The sequence below is a fragment of the Hesperophylax consimilis genome, chromosome 1 (genome assembly GCF_061612785.1).
Source record: "Hesperophylax consimilis isolate HC1 chromosome 1, BYU_Hcon_1.0, whole genome shotgun sequence".
Lineage (NCBI taxonomy): Eukaryota > Metazoa > Arthropoda > Insecta > Trichoptera > Limnephilidae > Hesperophylax > Hesperophylax consimilis.
In genome coordinates this window covers 21762172-21785102 of record NC_142836.1, presented here as the reverse complement: position 1 = coordinate 21785102, position 22931 = coordinate 21762172, and the positions used below count along the sequence as shown (strand labels likewise).

Here is a 22931-nt window from a genome sequence, read left to right as displayed (position 1 = left end):
TATGTATCACTGTAACTCACGTGTCTCTTGTCTCTGCTTGTATTATTTGTCATTTTACTGAACTTATGTATAATTTTATATTATTATTTGTTTGGTTTTTAAATTGTGCGTAACCTGCATTTAATTGCATTTTTACCTGTATTTACGTAAATTCTAGATTTATGCTTATAACTTAACTGAGTTTTTGTAACTGGATAGTTCTCGTTAGTCATACAAGATGGCTGCCAGGCCACGCCAGACCAATTTCCCTCACCCTAGATTTGGCTTCAATGCCATTCGTACAAAATCGCACTAATACTCCGTCCACGGCTTTTATTCATGTTCACAAACGTCACGCAAAATCCGGGGTAATTTGTTTCACAGGATCAAGCGAGCACATTTTGTTGAATGTTGTTCTGAGGAAGAATACTGGTATTGAAAGGGTTAGAAATGCCATAGTTTAACACAGACAAATAAAGATTCTTCGTAAAGTCTAATTCGTAATTAATTTTGGTCAAAAAGTGGAATACAATGTCTGTGCTCCAAGACAAAGCCATAGATGTGAAGTTTTATCCAAACATTTTATCTAACATTGGCTCCACAACCGTCACAAGTATTTATTATCAGCGATGCTAATAATGAACTATTCAAATGAACCAAATTAAACAATGTAAAGTACAGCCGGTTACTTTTACCTAATAACATCTTTTAATGATAATTATTGGTATTTCGTCCAACACTGTGGACACAGTGGTTAATGGATTGCCTTTTACGCCGATACCTTTTAGCGTTGTTTACACTTACACTGTCAACACCAAACAGCCGAACAGAGAACAGTGTGTGAACTCCACGCTCATTACTCATTACTCATTACAAAAGAAGCGCATTTTACTTTTAAATTATTTTATTTATTTCATCGTTCAAATAATTAACAAACACACTGCTTGCGCGTTCTAATAATGCGGAGTAAACAAGTCGGTATAAAAATAATACAAACACATTACTTTTTGAATAAAATTAACGATTCCAGGAAGGATATTTACTCATTATAATAGGTATAAAGTTATTATTTTATTAACATTTTTTTAAAGTTAACAAGTTCTTTTTAACGGATCTTTCATGGTCGTTTATTATACGAGGTGGTCTACATAAATATATGAATGTGTTTCATTTGAAAAAACATTCGAATTAACACAACTATATATTTCTAATATTATTTTTAACCTTTTTTCTAATATTTTATCTTCTTATTTTCTTTAATTTCAAAATTGCTTGATTAAGATATTTCACATATCAATTATAAATCACATCGCTATGATCTATGGGATATTATAAAATTTCTTAGAATTAGTTGATGAACATTTTCCAAAATAATTTATGTATGTTGTATACAATCGTCATATAATATAATATTATGATGATATTTTAATAAAATAAATCTGTACCTATGTGCATAATAATTTAATAATGTTTTTTTAAAGAAAGACAAACAATAACCGGGTTACGATAACCTGACAATAATTTTAAAATCTCCTACAAATGTTGCTTGTGCCGGCCGAGGAATCCTCCATTATGACGCCTGGTTGAGATCCAAATGCGATGCCAACTCAGCCACGGACTGTATGTAGACTGAATGACTGAATATATAGACTAATAATGTGAGAGAAATGTGGAGATTCGAAAATAATGCTAGTCTGATTAAGAAAGGGACGTTTGAATGGTATGGGCATGTAAAGCGAATGGACAAAATGAAATGGACAAAGAACATATTTTACGCGATTGTGAAGTGTATAAGAAGTCGGCAACGTCCGAGAATGTCGAGAATCAGAAGGATACTTATGAGACGATGCATGTCTGTGAATGAAGCAAAAAGTGAGTAGTTTGGCGGTCTGTCCTGTCTGCCTGTCCTGCGTCCTGTCCGTCCTGCCTGCGGGGAACGGCGTGATGGTTAGTTAGTTAATTTATGAATATGTTATCCTAAGTATTACTTTCCTGTGACGATATACACAATATCAATCATGTACGGATTTAATTTTTAAACTTTCTAGCAAAATTAAATACCGGCAACAGATAAATATATTAGGTTTCTATTTGCTGTTTAGTTTTCATTGTCGTTATTTTCTTGTGAACAAAACTAATGTTATTACATTTGTTAAAGTTATTACTTTATTATCATTTGCAACCAGTGGCGGTTCGTGGTTTTTTTAACAGGGGGTTCAGAAATTCAAGAGAAGATAAACATATCTAATTAAAATTTACTTACTGTTGTCCTACGTCAAATAGTCGAATACGGCAGCAGTCACACAACTTAAATAAAGTTAGTGGGAGGGGTACCTACATATTATTGTTTTTAAATCACTTTACCTAGACACAATTATTAGATAATGAGAAAAGTTTTATAGGAATTAAATTGTTTAATGTTTTTATAGCACTCAATGTAGGTACGTTGCTAATTATTATTGTTTTTTAGAGAAGAATAATTTCGTAGAATATATAATAGATATTTTAAAACATCAAAAAAACAAATAAAGGTGGCACGAAATAAATTTAAAAATAGGTAGTAGATTTACAAATGCCATAAGCAAACGGTTGGAGAAATGCAGAAACAAGAAAACAAAAATATGTACAAAAATGACTACAAAGTTAAATACCATAATATAACATAAAAAAATAACACTTAACTTGCATCCCTATGGTTCAAAGGTTAAACGTCGGCCGCGAAGTTCTCGGGTTTCTTCGGTTACATTCGTCAATGTTCGGAGGTCACGTGATATCACAACGCGTGTTCGGCGCACACAATTTGTCTTATTTTTGCAAAGAAAGACCAAATTTTGTATATATCACCGTCATAGGGTCTGTACCGGCTAAGATTATTTTGTATGGAGAGTTTGGCGCGGATTTTAACTCGCACAAATTTGGAATAGGCATCGTATTTTTCGGTGGCGCGGGTTTTGAAGGCGAAATTTTAATAGCGTGCTATCTATAATGTGCTTATATTATTATAAAACAAGGATGTTTTATTTTCTCATATTTTTAATGGGGGTTCGCCGCACAAACGCACTTTAGAGAAAACCGCCACTGTTTGCAACAAAAAATGAAAAACCAATGTAACTCGTGGCGTGGAAAGCAGAAACTCACAAAGACAAGACACATTATCTGTTTGCTTTGTAGACTTTCTTGCAATTAATTTCTTAGTCTCAATTTGCTAAGTCCGCATTAATATTTATGCTAAGCGCATCCGCGACGGGTTGCGAAAATAAATCTGCCAATAAGATTATAGTAAAATTTACGGATTTGCCGAAATGTTTTCTAGATAAACGATAAACGAAAAAAAATATTAAAATAGCTTTTATGTTATGTCAGTAGCATCCTTTGTGACTTTGATTATGATTTGCATTTTGAGAAATAATACTGATGTGAAATATTGTTAAAAAAAAACATTTTTGTGATTATCTTTTGGAGGTCAATTTTTTAACAGAATTCGTTTTCTTTTATTATTTTAGTTATCGTAAAAGTATTTTTGTCATAATTTTTGTCATATCAGCTTACACAGTTATAATGTTATTTCCTTAAATAAAAATAAATATGAAACGTAACCTAATGAATCTTACACAGAAAGCTAATGTACTATATATCAATATTATTTTACATACTGGGCACAATGCATTATAAAAACCTCAAAACTGCGTTTAACTTCTATGTCTCTCGCGATTCCGAATTCGTATTTTTTGAGTCTGCTTTTGGTTTTTCCGTGATCGCTTATTTTTCCAGGGTACATTCCTTGTAGATTTTACGGGTCCATTATTTTCCCAAGGCATGTATGTATCTTCCAATAGTTCATAGTTAGAATTATAGTTAGCATCGTCATCTGCCCAAGATGGTTGATCATGCTGATGGTTTTTGGCAGGCCATGCATCTTCCCAGGATTGGAAATTGAGGTTCTTCATGGGTTTGTCGTTTTCCAATAACTCATAATCATGATAGTTAAAAGGCTTTACGTTGTCCCAGGACTCGTATTTGTTGTTGCGGTGCTTGTGTGGCTTTTCAACTTCCCAAGAATGGTTGATGGTGTTATAAGGTTGTTTGTTGTTCCAGGGTTGAAAATTGTTGGAGTTCTTGATGGGTCTATCGCTATCCCAAGAGTCAAGTCCGAGGTTTTGTTGAGAGCTGGCGGTCTCCCGAGGCTGGTAGTCGAAGTTATTTGTTGGTCTTTCATTGTCCCATGAATCATAGTTAAGATGTTCCGGCTTCTCACTATTCCAGGACTCAAAGGAATGTGCCAAGTTCTTCATCGGCCTTTTAATCCATTCTTCTAGTATGTTCATATTTTTCTTTGGTTTTTCGCTCTTCCATTTCTGACTTTTCTTTTTTTTACGTGGCGTCTCACTCTCCCATGGACTAGATTTTTTTTCTTTTTTGAGAGGACGATATTTTTCCCTTGGTCGACAATCTGGTTTGTTTTTCTGCTGATTGCTTTGCCATGAGATTGGTCCTTCTGCGTCGGAATTTTCCCACTCGTCGTCTTCATTATAATCGTTAGGGGTATCACTAGCCCAAGACTCCTGATCTTGATACTTGGATGGCTCATTATATGACCACGACTGTCTTTGGGGTTTATTATTAGGTCTATTTTTTTTCCATGTATCAGTTAATGGATTGTTGAATGGTCTTTCATTCTCTATGGATTCTTCGTACGGATTTCTCGTGGATGGCATAAAAGGCCTAGCTTTCCAAGACTGTTGGGAAGATTCACTGTAGTCAATCATTTCTTCGTGGTCATTGTCAGTTTGGTAATCTGAGCTGTGATGATATACATTTTGAATGACAGGTATTTTCACAGGGTATGGTTTGATAACCGATACAGTCACCTACATAAACAAACAAAAAACATTTAATAGTCATCTCACCAAAGTATTGTAAGGCTAAGATGCAGCTGAACAACAACAAGATTCGAAGGAAAATCAAACAATAACTATACAAATTTTGTGTAGTGTCTGGGATCTCAACATCGCATTCATATTAAAGTGAACGGTTGCGCGGCCTTTTTCATACAAAACTCTGGACTTCGGATTTGAGGCCAAAATACCCAGCCGAACTGAATAATATTTTTTTTAATCAAAGGGTGTAACACGAATCTAGGACGGATATGCGCTACTTTATTTATTTATTTGTGTATCAATTTATAAAACATGATTTTAGAGGAAACTTTGCCAATCATTTGTGGTTTAATGGTAATTACTAAAAAAAAACTTTTTTTAACTAATATGTGAAATAAAAAATATGGATAATTAAAATAGCTATTTTGATGGATTTAAATTTAATTTTCAAACGACCGATTTACGTTGAAACACAAATTTGTCGTTTACAAATTTTCAATTCCGACAAAAAAACGCCTTTTATACAATATTTTATTTTTAAATTTTATATTTGATTCTATTTCCATAGTAGTTTGGGGAAGATTGTTTTTTTAATTAATTATCATTGTTTAAAATGGTTAAAGTTGCCTCTAGAATCTTGAATTACCCATATTTGATATACCTTTTAATCAAAACATTAATTATTCAGTTTGGTCAAGTATTTTGGCATCAAATCCAATTTAAGTTTTGTATGGAGAAGGTCGCGCAGCCGTTCTTCTTAAGTACTGTTTCCTCAATAATTCGTCTAAAAATAGAAATATAAACTTTTGAAATCAACGAAACGGATTGATTGTTATACTCTATTGAATGAAAGTTAACATATAAATTAATATTCACCATTAATAAATTACATTAGCCATTATAAAAAAATTCCAATGTAAATTAGCTCGATAGAAAAGTGAAATACTTTTATTTTTGTTGTAGATTCTGGTTAAATTTTTTATCCAATTAAGGACAGAGATTGTTTGACAACAACATCCAAGTTTTTGCAATTAATTATATAAACTCTCCATTCTGTTTTCTGATCGAGTTAGAGAGAAGATTTCACGCCTAGAGAAAAGTGACAACAAGATGGTCCAGTTATCGTAATTAGTAATACCTGCTTGTCGACTTTATAGGGAACGCGTTTCACAATTGGAAAGGGCACGTGTGTATAAACCGGGTAGGGCACTTCCCTCTCGATGGGGACTATTATCTCTTGAACGACGGGCACCGCCACTGCCTTGGTCAGGGGCACCTTCACGGGATACGGTTGCGGCACTGGAACTATGATTGTTTGTGTGTTTAGTGCCTGCAATCATTAATATATTTATTTCAGAGGTTTTTAAGTTGACAAATTTGAAACAAAAACAATTACTAAATTGAAGGACACACAACACAAATAATCATAATTTCAAGTGCGCGATGGTTGATGTGTGATAACAGTTTGTACATAAAATAGTAAACAACATGTTACCCAAATATTTCTCAAATAAAATTGTATACAACAAGGACATACACAAACATAAAATAAGGACGTGCAATGAATCAGGCTAGCAAAAAAGGACAAGGCGAATACTCAGAATAGTATTCTATATAAAGGGATGAAGTACTATAATGCGCTGCCAGAAAACCTAAAGTCTTCACCAATTGGAAGGTTCAAGGTGTTGTGTAGGATCCACATCAAACAGGAAAAAAATTAGTATATTTGCATGTAAATATTAATTAGTAATTCGTAACCTTAAATGTACAAATTACTAAAAAAAATTTTAAAAATCGATCACAATAGTATTTCTGCAGCTAAAAATCAGACCAAAACGAAATAAATCACGTATTTGTCAAAAGCATTTGCGTTCTGGCTTGCCATAATTACAATAAAAATACATATATTTTCAGATGCCTGCAGTCTAAACAATTACGGTAGAAAATAAGCACACTGAAATATTTTATATCTTTTTTCAACCATAATCGACCATCATAACTATTATTTTTTTAATTATCTATATCCATCCATACAGTTTACAAATATATAAATGATTAGTGCAATTAACCCAAAAAAAATCCTAGTAAAAAACATGGTAGTGAAGTGTAAAGTAATCAGTGACAGGAGAACTTGTGCTGAGGTGTTCGCAGGTTTTAGATAAAGTATTATTGTGTGTTAGGTCAGGAGCGGTTAAATCACATCATAATAATATATGGACATATTAACAATAGTAAAAATGTAGTCACCATGTCACCATGTAGTGATAAAACAAGAAAAGATTAAAAAATGGATTTCCGAAAATATAAAAATAACCGGAATCAGAAATGATAACCTCAAAATTATAATATGTGTGATTATTGAGTAGAAAGCAAAATCTTAAAAAAGGATATTTTCATTGAGTATAAACTAACAATGAACTATTATTTAAAACGGAAAAAAATGTTAGGCGGCATTGTAATTATTTTCTTGATAAATGTAGTAGTTTCTCAGAAAATATGTGAAAAATGCTTGAATCAACAGCAGTACCTGTAACAAACTGTAGTCCTCTACGGTCCGTAAGCAGCCAATGGGCCGAGATTGCAATCAATATTATTTATATGATGTGATTTATTCCCGTTCTTGTCTCAATGTGAACGTGAATTTATTGAAGATCCCGTCGCATTCTACAGCCAGTCACGCACTGGTACTGGTTACAGGTTTTGACGGCCTCCGTGGTCAGGGGGTAAGGCTCTCAACTAGCAAACTGAAGGTCGTGTCAAATCCCGGCGTGCGCAAGTAAAATTTATTTGGTTAATTTATGTTATTTCAAAATTTACTAATTTAAAATGTAGTATAATTGGGGCACGTTCTAGAGTGGAAGATACACTCAGTATCGCCCTGGTTTAAGACCACCATTCAGAATCGAAACGCCGCTTGAAATGGCTTTGGTCGTGTTCGGTGACCAGATTTGAAAAGCCAGGAACTGCTCTACCTTCCTCTTTCCCATCTCCTTCCCCTCCCCGATACCTTCAGCCTCACAACATGCCCCAATCGGGGATGCCATAGTTTCACTGGCTAATGACGGTTGGGAGTAGTTGGGACGCTTGTGCCTTGTTCACATAAAAAAGGTTGCTGGTCAATTCGGATACATAGAGGAGCGCTATAATTATTGTTCTTGTAGCCATAGAAAACAATAACATCTAGCTTTATTACCATTGAGAATACATTTTTCGCAGAATTAAATGAATTTGTGGCATGAAATTATAAGTAAAATGTAATAAAGCACTTTTTTACTATATATTTAAGTTTAAAAAACATCAGTAATATTTGTATAGCCACATTTCACTCGAGCCGAGCTTCAAAATGGTAACCTGATGATTCATGTCGGTAAAAGTTTGCTTCGTTTTTATTTTTTTAACATTAATTAAAATTAAAACAAATCAAACGTGTTTGGAACAAGATCAATCACTAAACCTTTTCTCGGAAATGGTTGAATTGTTAAATTCAAATATTTTTTGTTGTATTCGAAACATCCCTAGAATCCTAACAGCCAGTGCCAGTGGGACTAAAGCAAACTATTTACGGAATGTTGTGAAGCTGTAGGAATTGGGAGAAGAGGAAAATCATGTTTTATCCAGATTTGATCACATTGCTAACCCTCTCACGAGATTTGGCCTCATTTGGGAACAGATACTGATTTTGCGTATTTGAAAGTACCTTCGATAGAAGATGGCATTTTCTTAATCAATTCCTACTGTTCAAGTTAAAGAACTCTAGTTCATCTAGTGACCACTAAATGGGTTAACTAGCACAGTCACCTGATAACCCAACACAGTGGAAAATCAACACACTGACAATAAATAACATCTTGTGGTGAGGTGATGTGATGAAGAAAACTGGAGGTTAGGTATATACTTTAGTTTTTTTCGTCACTTTAATTTATTTATTAATTTAATAGCAACGATATAAATATACCATTGCATGTCACAAATCATAATAAATTACTAGAAATATTAAAAAAAACGTTTAAGTGTGACATTTGATTATACAATGACATCTGCACAGGCAGGGACACTCTTGTGAGGTGTCACATAAAAAAATTTAAAAAATCAGAAAGTATTTAATGATTTTGTATCATTTGGTGTGTTGATTTGCCACCGTGTTGAATTGACATGGAACCATTAGTACGTTCCCACAGTAGACTTAATAAAATAATAATAAAATAATAATATAGTAGAAAATAATAATAAAAATTAATAAAAATTAAAAATAATAAATTACTTTTCACAGGTACCTAGTCTTGGTTTAGTAGTTAAATTTGCTAGTGAAAAATAAATTGATCGAATTAGGAGACTTTGTTGACTATTTGAAATGTTTAATGGCTACAAGCAAGTACCCATTTTCCATAACATACATTAATTACATGGCCAGTGAATCGTGCGGTTTATTGAAAATAGTGAACGTTCTTTCTATTGTAGATAGGTTTTGATAGTTATAATTATTTAGTGAAACGATATACCTATATTTTTATCATAATAAATATAGCGCTTGCGTGTCGAATAAAAATTATGAGAGTGAAATTTTGTACTTCTTTTGAATAATTAGCGTAAATTGACGGAATAGTGTGGGAAAATATATTAATACTTTACCTACCTGTGTAAATAATGTATGTGTATTGATTTTAGTGTACTCACCGATGGTTTGAATTCATCGTATTGCATCAAGTTGCTTTTTGGAGAATCTTTCAGGTTGAAATAGTTACTCCCTTCGAAGCCAGAATTGTATGAGTCCTTTTGTCTCTGTGGTATTCCAGGGTTGCCGTCGAATACATCTGTGGGCTTGTTTTGGAATCCGCCCTTTGCAGGCTGGTTTTGGAAAAGTTCATTTAAATGTTGGTTTGGGAAGAGATCATTATCGGATGCTTGGTTTAAGAGCGCATCAGTGTTCGAAGGTTGATTTTGGAAACGTTCTTTAGAGAAAATTGGAGTGAATCCGTTGTTCCCACTAAACGACCAATTATTTCCCATGTTATCCTGAAGCGTGGCTGGCGTCGACGATAGTGAAACGTCTTTGCTGTCAAAAGTGGGTTTAAAGGTATTCGCGAGTCCATCACTCCATTTCATGGTTGAGTATTGTTGAGTGTTCGACAGTTTAGGCGGTGATTTATTGAGACTTGGGGGTGATGAAATGGGATTTCCCTGGTTGTCGAAGAGAGATACATATTGATTGTCGATGTAATCATTCCAGTTTGGGGTTCCATAAGATGTTTTGAACGAATCGGGTGTTACATTTGGTTGAAAAGTAGACATCGTTGTAAATGGGCTCTTTTGGTTTTCAAACTCAGACACGTACGGTGCTTTCTTTTTTTCTTTCAATATCGGAGTGAAATACTTTTTTGTTTTCTTTACTTCGGGTGAAGAGTAGGAACCGAAAGAATTAGAAGATGTCGAAGGGTTTCCTGCATGTTTTATTTCGAAGGAAAATCCATAGTTAGTAGCATGGTTATTTTGTAAGTCTTGCCCTGATTGTCCCGAAACAACATTCATTTCGTGTCCTATTACATCTCCGTAACTATTTTTCAAATTTCCAATGCTCTCAAAATCCTTACTTTCAAATGAATGATTTAAATTTTCACTATCTTTTAGCTGGGTTTCGCTGGTAGATTTGAAAATTTCTTCATATTCTGGTGCAAATTGCTTCTGAATATTTCCGAAATCGTAAGTCTGTATTTCCTTTACGCGATTTTTTTGTTTGGAGGTTTTTTTGCTGTCTCGTATTTTGGTGGAGTGAACATTATGATTTTTTAAGTTATCTTCATTTCCCGAGAGTTTGATATCCTTTTGATGCTTTTTAACAAATTTTCCATAGTCAAAGTGAGTTGTTTTAAATAAATCTGTGATTTCGTCTTGGTCAAATATATCATGACCAGAGCGTGGATTTTTCGGGATTTTTTTGTTCCATGTCTTTAATCTTCTATCTTTACCAATGTTATCCTGTTTATAAAAATTTGCTTCAGGATCTGAATAGTGGAAGGTAGACCAGGAATGCGTGTCACTATTTTCTTCATTTCTTGGGCCGTTGCTGAGACGTCTTTTGTAAACAACAGGGTTTTTAAATACTCCACCATTTAACACTTTCGGGGTCCTTTTATCTCGTCCCGAGTTGTTTTCCCGTGATTGGAATGCGTCAGACTTTTCCACAGAGACATTTTCATTAATAGATTCTGATATTGTAAGCCCTACAAATAATATCGAAGATAGCACCAACGTTAGAACACTATTCATTGCGAATGGTTATTTTAAAAAAACATGTGAATATATAGGTATTGTCAGGATTTCTTAAAAAACACTTTTCATACAACTGGAACCTATGGAGACAGACTTAGAACTGGCCTATTAGAAAATATTGGCTGAAGAAAGTGATACCGCATTTCCATGTTCATTGGTAGCCAGTAGCTACTTAGCAAGGGGGGTAAGACGAGATGCCAGGTGAAATCTGGCCGACCAAGCCAACTGAAGCGCGAAGCAGACACTCTTCCCATACTCGAGACATACCACGCACACACACACAAGTACTTGCATATTATGCCTCCATATTGCCAATGTCAAAACGTGATGAGATACTATATGAGTAGGCATAGAAAAGCTAATGACTACCTTGCCACCAACCGCCATCACGCGAGGCGAAGAAATAGTTAAACACCATGTAATTTCTTATCGATTACTCCCATAATTAGTCATATGCATAATAAATCTGCCTCTGTTGTACTTAACTTGTCTGAGTTTATTACCACGAATAAAAATGACTATTACGAATTCGCCAGGGGTCTAGTTTGGCTACTATAAATATATTTTTGCGACTTTTAAAATAGTAAAGAGCGATGGAAGGGAAAAGCTCCCCATTTAGACAAAAGTATTAGTCAAGTTACTGTCAAGTGTAAGCACAAAGTTGTAAGTCATATTTTCATATATTAGTCAAGTTACTGTCAAGTGTAAGCACAAAGTTGTAAGTCATATTTTCTATCAGTATTATGATGGCCGGCCGGCGTGGTCTAGTGGTATACGCTTTTGACTACAGATCCGAAGGTCGCGGGTTCGAACCCGGCGTGCGCAAATAAATTTTATTTGATTGATTTGTGTTATTTCACAATTAATTAATTAAAATAATATATAGTATATTTGCGGCACGTTCCAGAGTGGAAGATACTACCAGTATCGCCCTGGTGTAAGACCACCATTCAGAATTGAAACGTTGCTTGAAATGGCTTTAGCCGTGTTTGGTGACCAGATCTGAATAGCCAGGTACTTCCCCACCTTCCTCTTCCCCATCTCCCTCCCCTCCCCAATACCCTCAGCCTCACAACATACCCCAATTGGGGATGCCATAGTCTCACTGGCTCCAGACGGGAGCAGTTGGGACTCTTGTGCGGTAATACTGTAAAAAAAAAAAAAAAAAATGTATTATTTTTTATATTTTTTTATAGTGAATACCTCACAAGAGTCCCAACTGCTCCCGTCTGGAGCCAGTGAGACTATGGCATCCCCAATTGGGGGATGTTGTGAGGCTGAAGGTAAGTGGGGAAGGGAAAGAGGAAGGTGGGGAAGTACCTGGCTATTCAGATCTAGTCACTAAACACGGCTAAAGCCATTTGGAGCAACGTTTCAATTCTGAATGGTGGTCTTACACCAGGGCGATACTGGTAGTATCTTCCACTCTGGAACGTTCCGCAAATATACTATATATTATTTTAATTAATTAATTGTGAAATAACACAAATTAATCAAATAAAATTTATTTGCGCACGCCGGGTTCGAACCCGCGACCTTCGGAATGGCAGTCCATACCACTGGACTATGCCGGCCGTCAAATTAAGACCCGCTTGGCCACAGATAGTAATAGGTAAGTCTTAGTTGTAACTCACTAGCTGTAAGTCGCTAGTTATAAATATCAGTACTTTAGCTGCTAGATGAAATGTGAGTCTTAGCCGTAACTCACTAGTTATAATTAATGTTAATTTTAAGTTGAACGTTAGATAAATTATGTTGCAAAGCGTCCTTGCGGTGAGTTTTCCAATGAAAACGAAGCTATATAAATAATAAGATAATATTATAACGTCGTTTGTTAGTAGACTGTGAAATCCGAGTGAAAAGAAAATAAACACAACACATATTTACTATCTTCTAATTCTACATTATTACAGTAATAACGAGTTAATTCACACTGCTTACGTCGATCTTAGCAAATCACTGAAGGGTAAATAATAACTGACTGAAGTGTAAGCTACACCTATATACCTTAACGTATTCCTCCATGACTACTCGGTTGTATGTTATATATAGTAAGTTAACTGTTATACATATACAATTGTTCATGTGTACCTGAAAAATATACTATATAGATATATTAGTTACAAGTCAGTGAACTGAAGAGGCAGAACATATTGAACAAGTTCACATGAAACATGAAGCTTCCTAGATTAATAATTTTCCTGTTATTGAACTACTTATGAAGAAAATAATTGTTCTATAGAGGTTATTGATTTCGCCCTATTCAGTATAGTACTTACCTTCCAACAATGTATTTATAACATAATGATACATCTTTACTTACGAAAATACATTACATAACATTTTTCAAAACATGCCATAGCATTATTAGTTTAATAGACATCTGCATAAGGACGGATCTCGACAAATGCAAAGACGTAAGTACCAGTTCCTGTGATCAACTTTATTAACCCATTTTCCTGCCAAAATGGTGTCTCGCTTCTACAGAAATCCAAAATGTAAGTTTTGAAAAGTTTGTAACCTTTCTTAACATATATTTTTATATCTTCTTCTTAACTCAAATAAACTCATACATACAAATACAGAACTCATTAAAATGTGCCAAGTACACACACACTTTACACGGCAACACGATAACATAATTTAAACACCATACATACTCACTATGGCTAGCAATCCATTGGTTACGAGGGGGGCAACATATATAATTGCCTTCCAGACAAAATTAAAAAAGTATAGGTACATTTAAAAAGAAATTCAATTTTATGCTCAATTCACAAAACACTAAAAGTGAATAATATTTTTATGTAAAATATTTATGTGAAATGTATTAGTTATTTCTAGTCGAATAAGTGACAGTGTAATTTTCTTTGATCTAGAGTAAAAACTCAATGCTTTAATGCCATGAAATAATATTTAGGCACGTGATTGAAATTTGATGATTCGCAACGAGTTTTTGGTAAAACATGAAAGTGTATGTAACTAATATAAAAAAACATCAACATTGATTCTGAAACGATATTACTCGGAACACTTATGTTGCCATTGAAAATCAATGTTGTACGAAATTTGTTCCGCTACATTATGAAATTTCTGGAAATTTCGTAAATTGCGCTTTTCAACAAAGTAAAATTTGTACGAGTCCCGTTTCTCAACACTAAACTAGGAATTTGAAACGTAAACATCACTTACATATTTATAAAAAAATAAAAAGTAGCTGTATGACGTTTCTAATTAATTACATGTGTTCCATTTATACCCTCTGCGTGCGAACTGAATAGGTGTCTAGGCGTCTGTAATAAACGATAAAAAGTGTTAATCTTAAGTGACCCCCCAGTTAACTATGGTCCTGTGTATTTTTTGCGTTTATAAAATATAAATAAATAATAATAACTAAATAAATAAATAATAATAAAATAACTTATATAATTGATGTCGCTATTCCAAATTCCTGTAATATTCAAAAATCTGTTCATGAAAAAATTAGAAAATACACAGATTTAGGAAATGAGATTTAGGAGATGAGAAACGAATTTGGCATTCTCAGACTATAAAAATATTACCATTTGTTATTTCGGCTATTGGCATTATAGCTCTCTCATTAAAAATTTAGGCGTATTAGATCTATCAAACAATTTATATATAAAGATGCAAAAGTCGGTCATCTTGAATACATGTAGGATAACGAAAGATTTTTTAAATTTTTATGTTGAGGGATCTGTAGGATTTATAGGCCCTGTTAGGAGTTCTACCAAGCCGAACCCTCTGATATGAAAATATCTGGAGTCGGTGAATTATTTTCCCATTTGATCTCTGGTGAGTTGACGTGTTGTTCTTGTATTGTGTTGCATTTATTTTGCTTATATAATGCACTTGCATAATGTTTATTGACTAGTTGATCATTTGTGGAAAAGTGTGGAAGGGTTTAGTTTTTCCTATAGGGAAGATTTAACCCGGACGAAAAGTCGGAAAAAATAATATAGAATATTCAAAATGCACACTATTAAATAATAAGGATGAAATTATCGACAGCAAATTTCCGAAATTTTTTTTAATTATCAGTGTTTTACGACGATTAACGAAAAACCTAACATTAGAAAGAATCATATTGGACATATAATTTTGTATTAGTGATCGAAGAACCGGTGGATGTAGCGGTGATCAGTTATAAGTTGATCATAGTTTGACTGTCTTTAGTTATTAATAAGACAGCTCGTTGTAGACATATACTATATTTTGGAGAGCGCCCTTGTGGTGATTTTTCACAAAAACGGCGCTATATAAATTATCCAATTATTATTATTATATACTCAAAAGGCAGTCAGCAAACGTATCCAAGGGGCTCTTAAGGTGGGGGGGGTGGTTTAAAAACCAATTTGAATACGATTTTTACTTAATTTTGGTTTGATGTCAAAATTCCCATTAAAAAAAATTATGTAAATAAATGATGCTAATTACCGACAGAGATATAAAAACAGAAATATGAAATTACGAATACCGCACTTAAATCTCAATTCTTCAATAATCTCGAAAACTGTCGAACTATTATTCTCAACTGGAATAAGTGACGAGAGCGAAGAGAGTGGAAACAATGTTACAACTCTCACACAGAAAAACTCAGCAGGGAGTGGAATGTAAATTAATAGTGAGTAAAATTTTGGCGCCCCTTGTCAAAACCAGTAGACGCCAGTAGGTAGGTTATCACTGTATCTAATCAGTAATATTTTGATGAATTGCATTTTTTTTGTTCATATGAAGCAGGTACTTTGTGATGTGACATTATAATTAAAGCTGGCCGGGTTTCGCTTCAACCGTAGCTTCTTCGGGGTTATATAATACTGTATTCAAATCTAAAATATACATTCCACAAGTAACTTGTGCTATCAATATATACATGGGGTTGCAAAAACAGGTGAAGAAGGTAGTAGGAGCAGGTAGGTGGTTGGGAAAAGAGTGGTCTTTATCAATAGGGAACAACATAAGTATTGGGCTTTAATTTAGGTTGATTTGATTGTTGATAAGATTGCTATTAATGTTTTTGACTTTCCGTAACTCTAGTGCCTCCAAGTTATCCAGTCTGATCCGTAATTCATTTTTATGAAGTAACTTGACCCCTGTGTTTTTATAAAATTATAGGTCTGTTTCTATGAGATGGTTGGCAAATTCGAAGAAACCATTTTTCCATTGTATTGTCCTGTTGCACCGTTTTAATGAAAAACAATCTCAAGAGCGATGTGTTAGGTTTTAGGGATTTAGGCCCAAATACAGCTTGGAAATAGTATAATATTTTGATAACAGTTTACGTTGGAATGTAATATGATACTCTTTTCCCTAATTGCGAAAATTTTACGAACAAGGCGTATATTACATAGGACACCTTTTTATGCATGATCCCGTAATGTATATTCTTACATGTCATCAGAGATGTGACCATTACACTAATGATATACACCTGGCGTTTATTTATTCATATCAAATTTTATTTGTAGAACCCCATTTAATTTTTTTTAAGTTTACCTCACGTAATAATAAGTGGACAGCAGAACTTAAGTTCACCACAGTTTGATAATGCCTTCAGAAGGTGAACCAGCTGTCACACGTAATTGTTTGCAACAAACAATTTGTTTTTTTTTTGTTTCTTGCGTGTACTTTTTAATACAATTTTATTTTTATTATTTCATTCTTATGTTTCAAAATTGTACCACCTACGTGTAAAAGCCCTCTGGGCGTTAATTATACAAATAAATATTAAAATAAAAACGTATTTTTTTATAAATTGAATAATATCAGGGAACATATAAAAGATAGCTGGTTTTTATTTATGTTTAATATTGTGTTACCGGTTCTCGTGATCATGAACTTTGTGCACAAAGATATATGTGTTAGTTGGACAAAAATGAAATAATAATAATAACAATTTCGATTTTGCTTCATACCATGAATAATAATGCCCCCGACCCTATTTTAACTATTTTCCCTGAAACTTTTCTTGTTTTTCATCTTGTCAAATCACATTACTACATTCACATACCTATTAAGGATGTCCGGTAAGTGATGATAATTCTTCAATCATAATTTTCTTTAAAAATACTCTTCTTAAATAGTGAAGCTCTCAGAAAAAACTTTACAACAATATTGAGTTATAATGCTGAAGTTTTTTATTAGAAAAGTCTAAAACTATAAATTTGTGTTTAGATCGCAGGTTCTCAAACTTATTTCGACTTAGGCCCACTTTGAGATTAAAAAAAGTCTAGTGCCCCTCATATTTTTAAACTTACCCTTTTACACTACCATATGTTGCGTATCTTAAAAACAGTTATTGCAAATATAATTTTTAAATGTGTATTACTATATGGATAGATTAGATAGAGTGTGACCCATATCCTATTTAGAAGTATTTTTACTAGCATTAAAATGTAGCTTTGAATTTAAAACTTATCTAATGTGAAGGATGAATCTGACGCATTTCGACAAGTTTGTTAATAGCAACTCGAATTCACTTAAAAATAGCTCCTAAGTCGCAGCGTTCAATAACTTGCAGCCGATTTCTCCTTTTAGTTATCAACGTTGCTACAGAACTAAATCCACGTTAACTCAAATACGACAATGGGTAGGTGTTCTTCTAACTGGCATAATCCTACTGTGTTGACATTTGAAAAAGGATCCACCACCCAGTCTGATATGTCTATGTTTGAAATTTCCTGAAATCGTTCCTTAAAATATGTTATATTACAACAAACATTTTTAACATTTTTTTGTTTAATTCAGCTACATTCTGTCGGATTCTTATAGATAGGATTTGTCTGCTGTCGACGTTCTAGATTTCCTTAACTCCCCCATTTTCATTGAGCGTTTGCTGTCCCCTGAAAGCCTCCAGCGCCCACAAGGGTATCCGCTTCAATATTCCGTAGTCTCAAGGGCTCAGGTTAGCAGAGAGCTGTTGGCGCCCTTGTGCGGTATTCATATGAAAAAAAACTTTCAACAAAGGGATTATAAATAATATAACTGTAAGAATAGTTTTATTTATCAACGAATACTTGTAATACGAATGGATATATGAAGCAAAATTAAAAATACTATCCCCATTCTGGACGCCTGCCGAAGAAATATGACGCATTCTACACAACTTCAAAGCTACGCAGATGGCGGATGTTCTGCAACGCCTTTTTAAAAACTATATTCCACATGTTCGTAGCTACAAAGCAATGAAGTATGCCGGGCGCATTATTTGAGCCTTTCGAAGAACACCTGCAATCTACACAACTTTAAAGCTACGCACATTGCAGATATTCTATTGGCAAGGCGCAACGCATTTTAAAAACTATCCAGCAAATGTGCGTAGCTCGTGAGCTGTGATGTTTCCAAACTATAACTCTGCCATGCGCATTTTTCGCGCCTGAAGAATGAAGCTTCTGCTATCTACACAAGCTACGCAGATTGCAAATATTCAGTTGGCCAGGCGCGACACCTATTAAAAACGATTCTGGAATAAGTGTAATATCTCCAGAGCTTTGAAGTTTGCAAGCTAGAAATACATTAAAAACATATTTGGCGCCTGCCGAAGAGAGATCTCGCAATCTACGCAAATTCAAAGCTACGCAGATTGTCGATACTCCATTGGCAAAGTGCAACGCCTGTTAATATGTGATTATGCAAATTGCATATCTTCAGAGTTATGAAGTTAGCAAACATGAAATACATCAGGCGCATTTTTAACTATACAACTTCAAAGCCCTGCAGGTTTCATAAATTCAATTGGACGAGGTGCAAATCATAAAAAAGAATTATTTAATTTAAACACATTTTTATTTTACTTTTAAATATTCTTACAGACGCATTACACAAAAATTAATAACTAAATCAGGAATTATACAATATAAGGTAAATCATTACATCATTGAGATTGTTCAATCTCACTGACGAATTTGCACAAACGCATACGAGGTGATCTCCGTAAGATCAACGAAAATCAGCACGTTTATTAAACTTAAAGTATTTGTTTATATTCCGGTTGCTTTAAGTGCCACCGGTCGAAGTTAAAAATAATAAAATAACAGCATTTTCGATGAAGCAAAGTATGGCGAAAGTTATCTCTTTTCATAACATTTCCAAAGCTAGAATTTCTTTTTCACTAAACTTCTCAGAAGAATACAAAAATTAAAGTGGATTAAAAGCTCGACAAGAATGGATATCACTACACACCTAGAAATAACTTGATTGATCAAGCTCATTAGTAAAATAAGTTTTAGGTAATGAAATCTTTCTGTAATAATCACATATTTTCAGTCAAATTGCACAATACAGGTCCAACAACGCACGACTGTGGCCGTACAGGATACATCAGGTGGGTGCCTACTACGTTCAAAGTATTACAAAAATATATAGTGCTCCACATTGACATAAAATCACTACCTTAATTATTATTGTTTCTACGAGGTATCTCTACAATGTTAGACTTGTAAAAATATACTTTTGACATTTTAAATGATTCATATCGAACATGACGAATTGAATAACCAGTGAGCAATCGGGAGATCTAGAATGCTACACTGCACATTACAGCGGTTGACAAATAGGAAACTAACTCTAATAAAGAATCTAGCTCCATGCAGGTTGTTTAGTTTGTTTTTAAAAAGGTTCATTAAATTTAATTAGCTATTAGCGATACACCCTAAAGTAAAGTAGGTATTCAATCTAAGGCTAAGGACTCACGGAGCGATTTCTACCCGCGCCCGCTGCGGTGGCGGAATGGAGTTTTATTTTCAAAACTCACGAGACCGCTCTTTTTTGCAGTGACGCAGCCGCCGCGGTTGCGGTTATCGCCCGCAATCTTGGCGGTTGATTATCGCAAGACGGGCGGTTGCAAGACGGGCAGTTGAGTTCCACTAACTCGCCCGCCAACCGATCGCAGAGCGCGCGGGAGCAACCCGCCGCGGCTGCGGGACCGCGCCCGCGCCCGCCGGTACAAGATAACCGCGGGTGCAGCGGGCCCCGCAAACAATCGCACACGCCGCGGGCGTAAAACGCGTCGTGAAATGTGCTTTAATTTTTTACATAAATATCTGCATTCTACAAAGGCTGCGGGGCCGCAACCGCGGCGGGCGCGGGTAAAAATCGCTCCGTGAGTCCTTAGCCTAAGAGTCTTTTTATAGTACCTACACAAACTATGAAGTAGATTTAAAGAAAGAGTAGGTACAATATGTAGGACGCATCGATTTGAAAGAAAAAAAAATTATAGATTTTTATCAGTTAACATTACAACAGGACTGTCATTTATTGTTTAAATATTATAAGGATAACAGTTGAGAAATAATTTATGTATATACTAATAAAATATTGTGAAATTCAACAATTCAATTTGAATAAATTTGTGTTAATAATGCATTGGCAATGTTGAACTGAGAAGTTTTTGTTAAATATCTATAAGTACTCCTTCATCATAGAGTTTTATAATGGTCTATTTCGACATGAAAAAAGAGATGAACACAATAAGAAAGGTATATATACATATTATATATATTTATGTGAAAACTTCACGTTTTAATATTGTGAAAGGTATTTGTGTGGCACGTTACAAGCTCAAGATTAATTGTACATATGAGAGGTATAAAAGCAAAACCGCCACTTTCCACACTTTGTTCATTTTGACCTAAAGATTAGTAATCTGTATTTCACTCTCTACACTATACAATCTTTAAACCAAAGCAAAAATTTAAGATTTATTTTTAATTTTAATTCTAAGACATTTTAAAACGGTGGTCAAATGCAAAACGACCTCTTTTCCACCTTTGGTGAGGTTCAAAAGCGCCACTCTCGAAGTGCACCAATCACGAGCCAGAAAACAAGTAAGTACTTCGCAAATCCAACATGACCGCCGTGCTGCTTGAAGTGTAAAACTGCAATTCTAACAAATGTTCAGAATCAAAAATACAAATAAGTTGAGTTGAACTACAAAACCTCCGCTATTCAAAATACATTTGTTTTTAGAGTAGAAACAAATTAAAATATGAACGATTTGAAAATACAAATCTAAAAAACCGTGCATTAGTTTGCAATTTTAAAAAAAATCACCAAAACAGTGTAAGAGAAACAAAGATATTAGAAGAACGAGATATGCTATGTTGGCCGCCAGACCGTAGCCGGAGTACTACCTAATTAGGGTACTTTGAACGGTATCGGGACGTGTACGCACAGAAATCTGTTCTATGTATTAGTGCGGATACCTTAGCGCAAGCGAAGGTGTGCAGTAGTATTGGTGAACAAAACCGGCGACACTCGGCAAAACAATTCCACTCAGTACGAACTGCGCATAGCACATCTCGTTCTTCTAATATCTTTGAAGAGAAACATGCAAATAGTTTTTTTTTTAATGCTGAATGTTTACTTTGGACTATGTCGGTTTTGCTTTTATACCTCTCATTTCATTAATTATAGTAATAAAACAAAATTACAGATTTCTTCAACATCTCCTATTTACGCAGTCACTAAAAGACTAGTGCTAACGTGGTTATTAAATTCCTTAGAATTCCACTAGATTGCTTGAACAATTTATGATGATTTTAAACTTACACTAAAATTACACTTACAACTACTTATATACAATGAGATAAGTCAACATGGGGTGAACATAAAACTGTGTCAATGATTTAAATTGATAAGAAAATAATTGTCGTCTTTTATACTGTGACAAGCAATAATATCTGCCAAGTTAGAGTGGGCCAGATTCGGGCCTGGATGTCTTGGTGATAATAATGGCACAATTTGGATTATATTCATCAATTGCAAACAGATATTTTGCTCCAGGCTTTGCTTATTTAAGATCTGAAAGAACTGTTTCTAGAAAGAGTAATACTAAATATAAATATACATTTTGTGTTGATAAACGTTTAGCGGTTATCTTGTTTTAAATTCTAAAGATTAATAATTCTGGTAATTGGGTTCATCAGAGCAATTCAAGCTAGCAATTTATGATTAATTTATAATAATTGTCTATAGATAAATAAAGGTTTAATTATTGTTATTACATTAAAAAGAGAGATTATAAAATAATAAAATTCGATAATTTGTCAAAATAAAATGGAAATCTTAAATAAAAGCATGCATCATTTTAAATGAAGAAATTCTTTTGTCCTCCTTCTTAATAATTGTTGATAACGAATGGGTTTATTGATCGATAACAGATTCTGTGGTTAAAATGCACATCCAATGAGCACAAAAGCCTTTTGAAGCAACGGTGCCATTATAAATAATACTTTGTTCGACATCTTGTTGTTGGCGACTTAATCTAAGAACCTCCGTGGTGTGGGGAATTCACTTGGCATGTCTCAAGCGATTTCTGGCTTCTATGTACTGGGGATTGACGGCTGCTTCGATCTTGTCCGACTCGTTCTTGTTATTCATGGACTCCTCTAACCGCTTCGCCCGTTCTGCAATGGCCCTTTCGAGTTCTGCAAATATGAAATAACAGAATGATTAGAACATACATTTTAATAGTTTCTTATTTACATTTGAAGAACTCAAACTGCAGAAACTTTAACTTAGTGATAACGACGTTTTTTTATGTAACTATTTGAGTGAATCTTCAAAATAATATTACCATACTGTCCCTCAGATCAGACAAAAGTCAACAAGTTTTCATTCAGTTTAAGTTTTCAGGTAAGTTTTGTCGGCGTAGGAACGATATAATACTTTCATATTTCTAAATCTCATAAACTTTTGACATTCTCAACCCAGGGACTTAACCTAACCTCAAAAAAGGTGCTACCCACTCGTGGTGTCGGGGTTCGTGAGACAAAAGTATCTCCTGCA

At 34.3% G+C, this 22931-nt stretch overlaps 1 protein-coding gene across 8 annotated transcripts in view; it reads right to left on the bottom strand.

Moving 5' to 3' along the window:
* Nucleotides 1-21682: 21682 nt before the first annotated feature.
* Nucleotides 21683-22931, bottom strand: part of LOC149426439 (protein FAM107B) — a 173588-nt gene continuing 172339 nt past the window's right edge. For all 8 annotated transcript variants that reach the window (XM_089651564.1, XM_089651598.1, XM_089651625.1 and 5 more), the window contains exon 5: nt 21683-22570. In XM_089651564.1, coding sequence (XP_089507690.1) covers nt 22434-22570 — 137 coding nt within the window. In that variant the 3' untranslated portion in view covers nt 21683-22433. The remainder of the gene's footprint in view (nt 22571-22931) is intronic.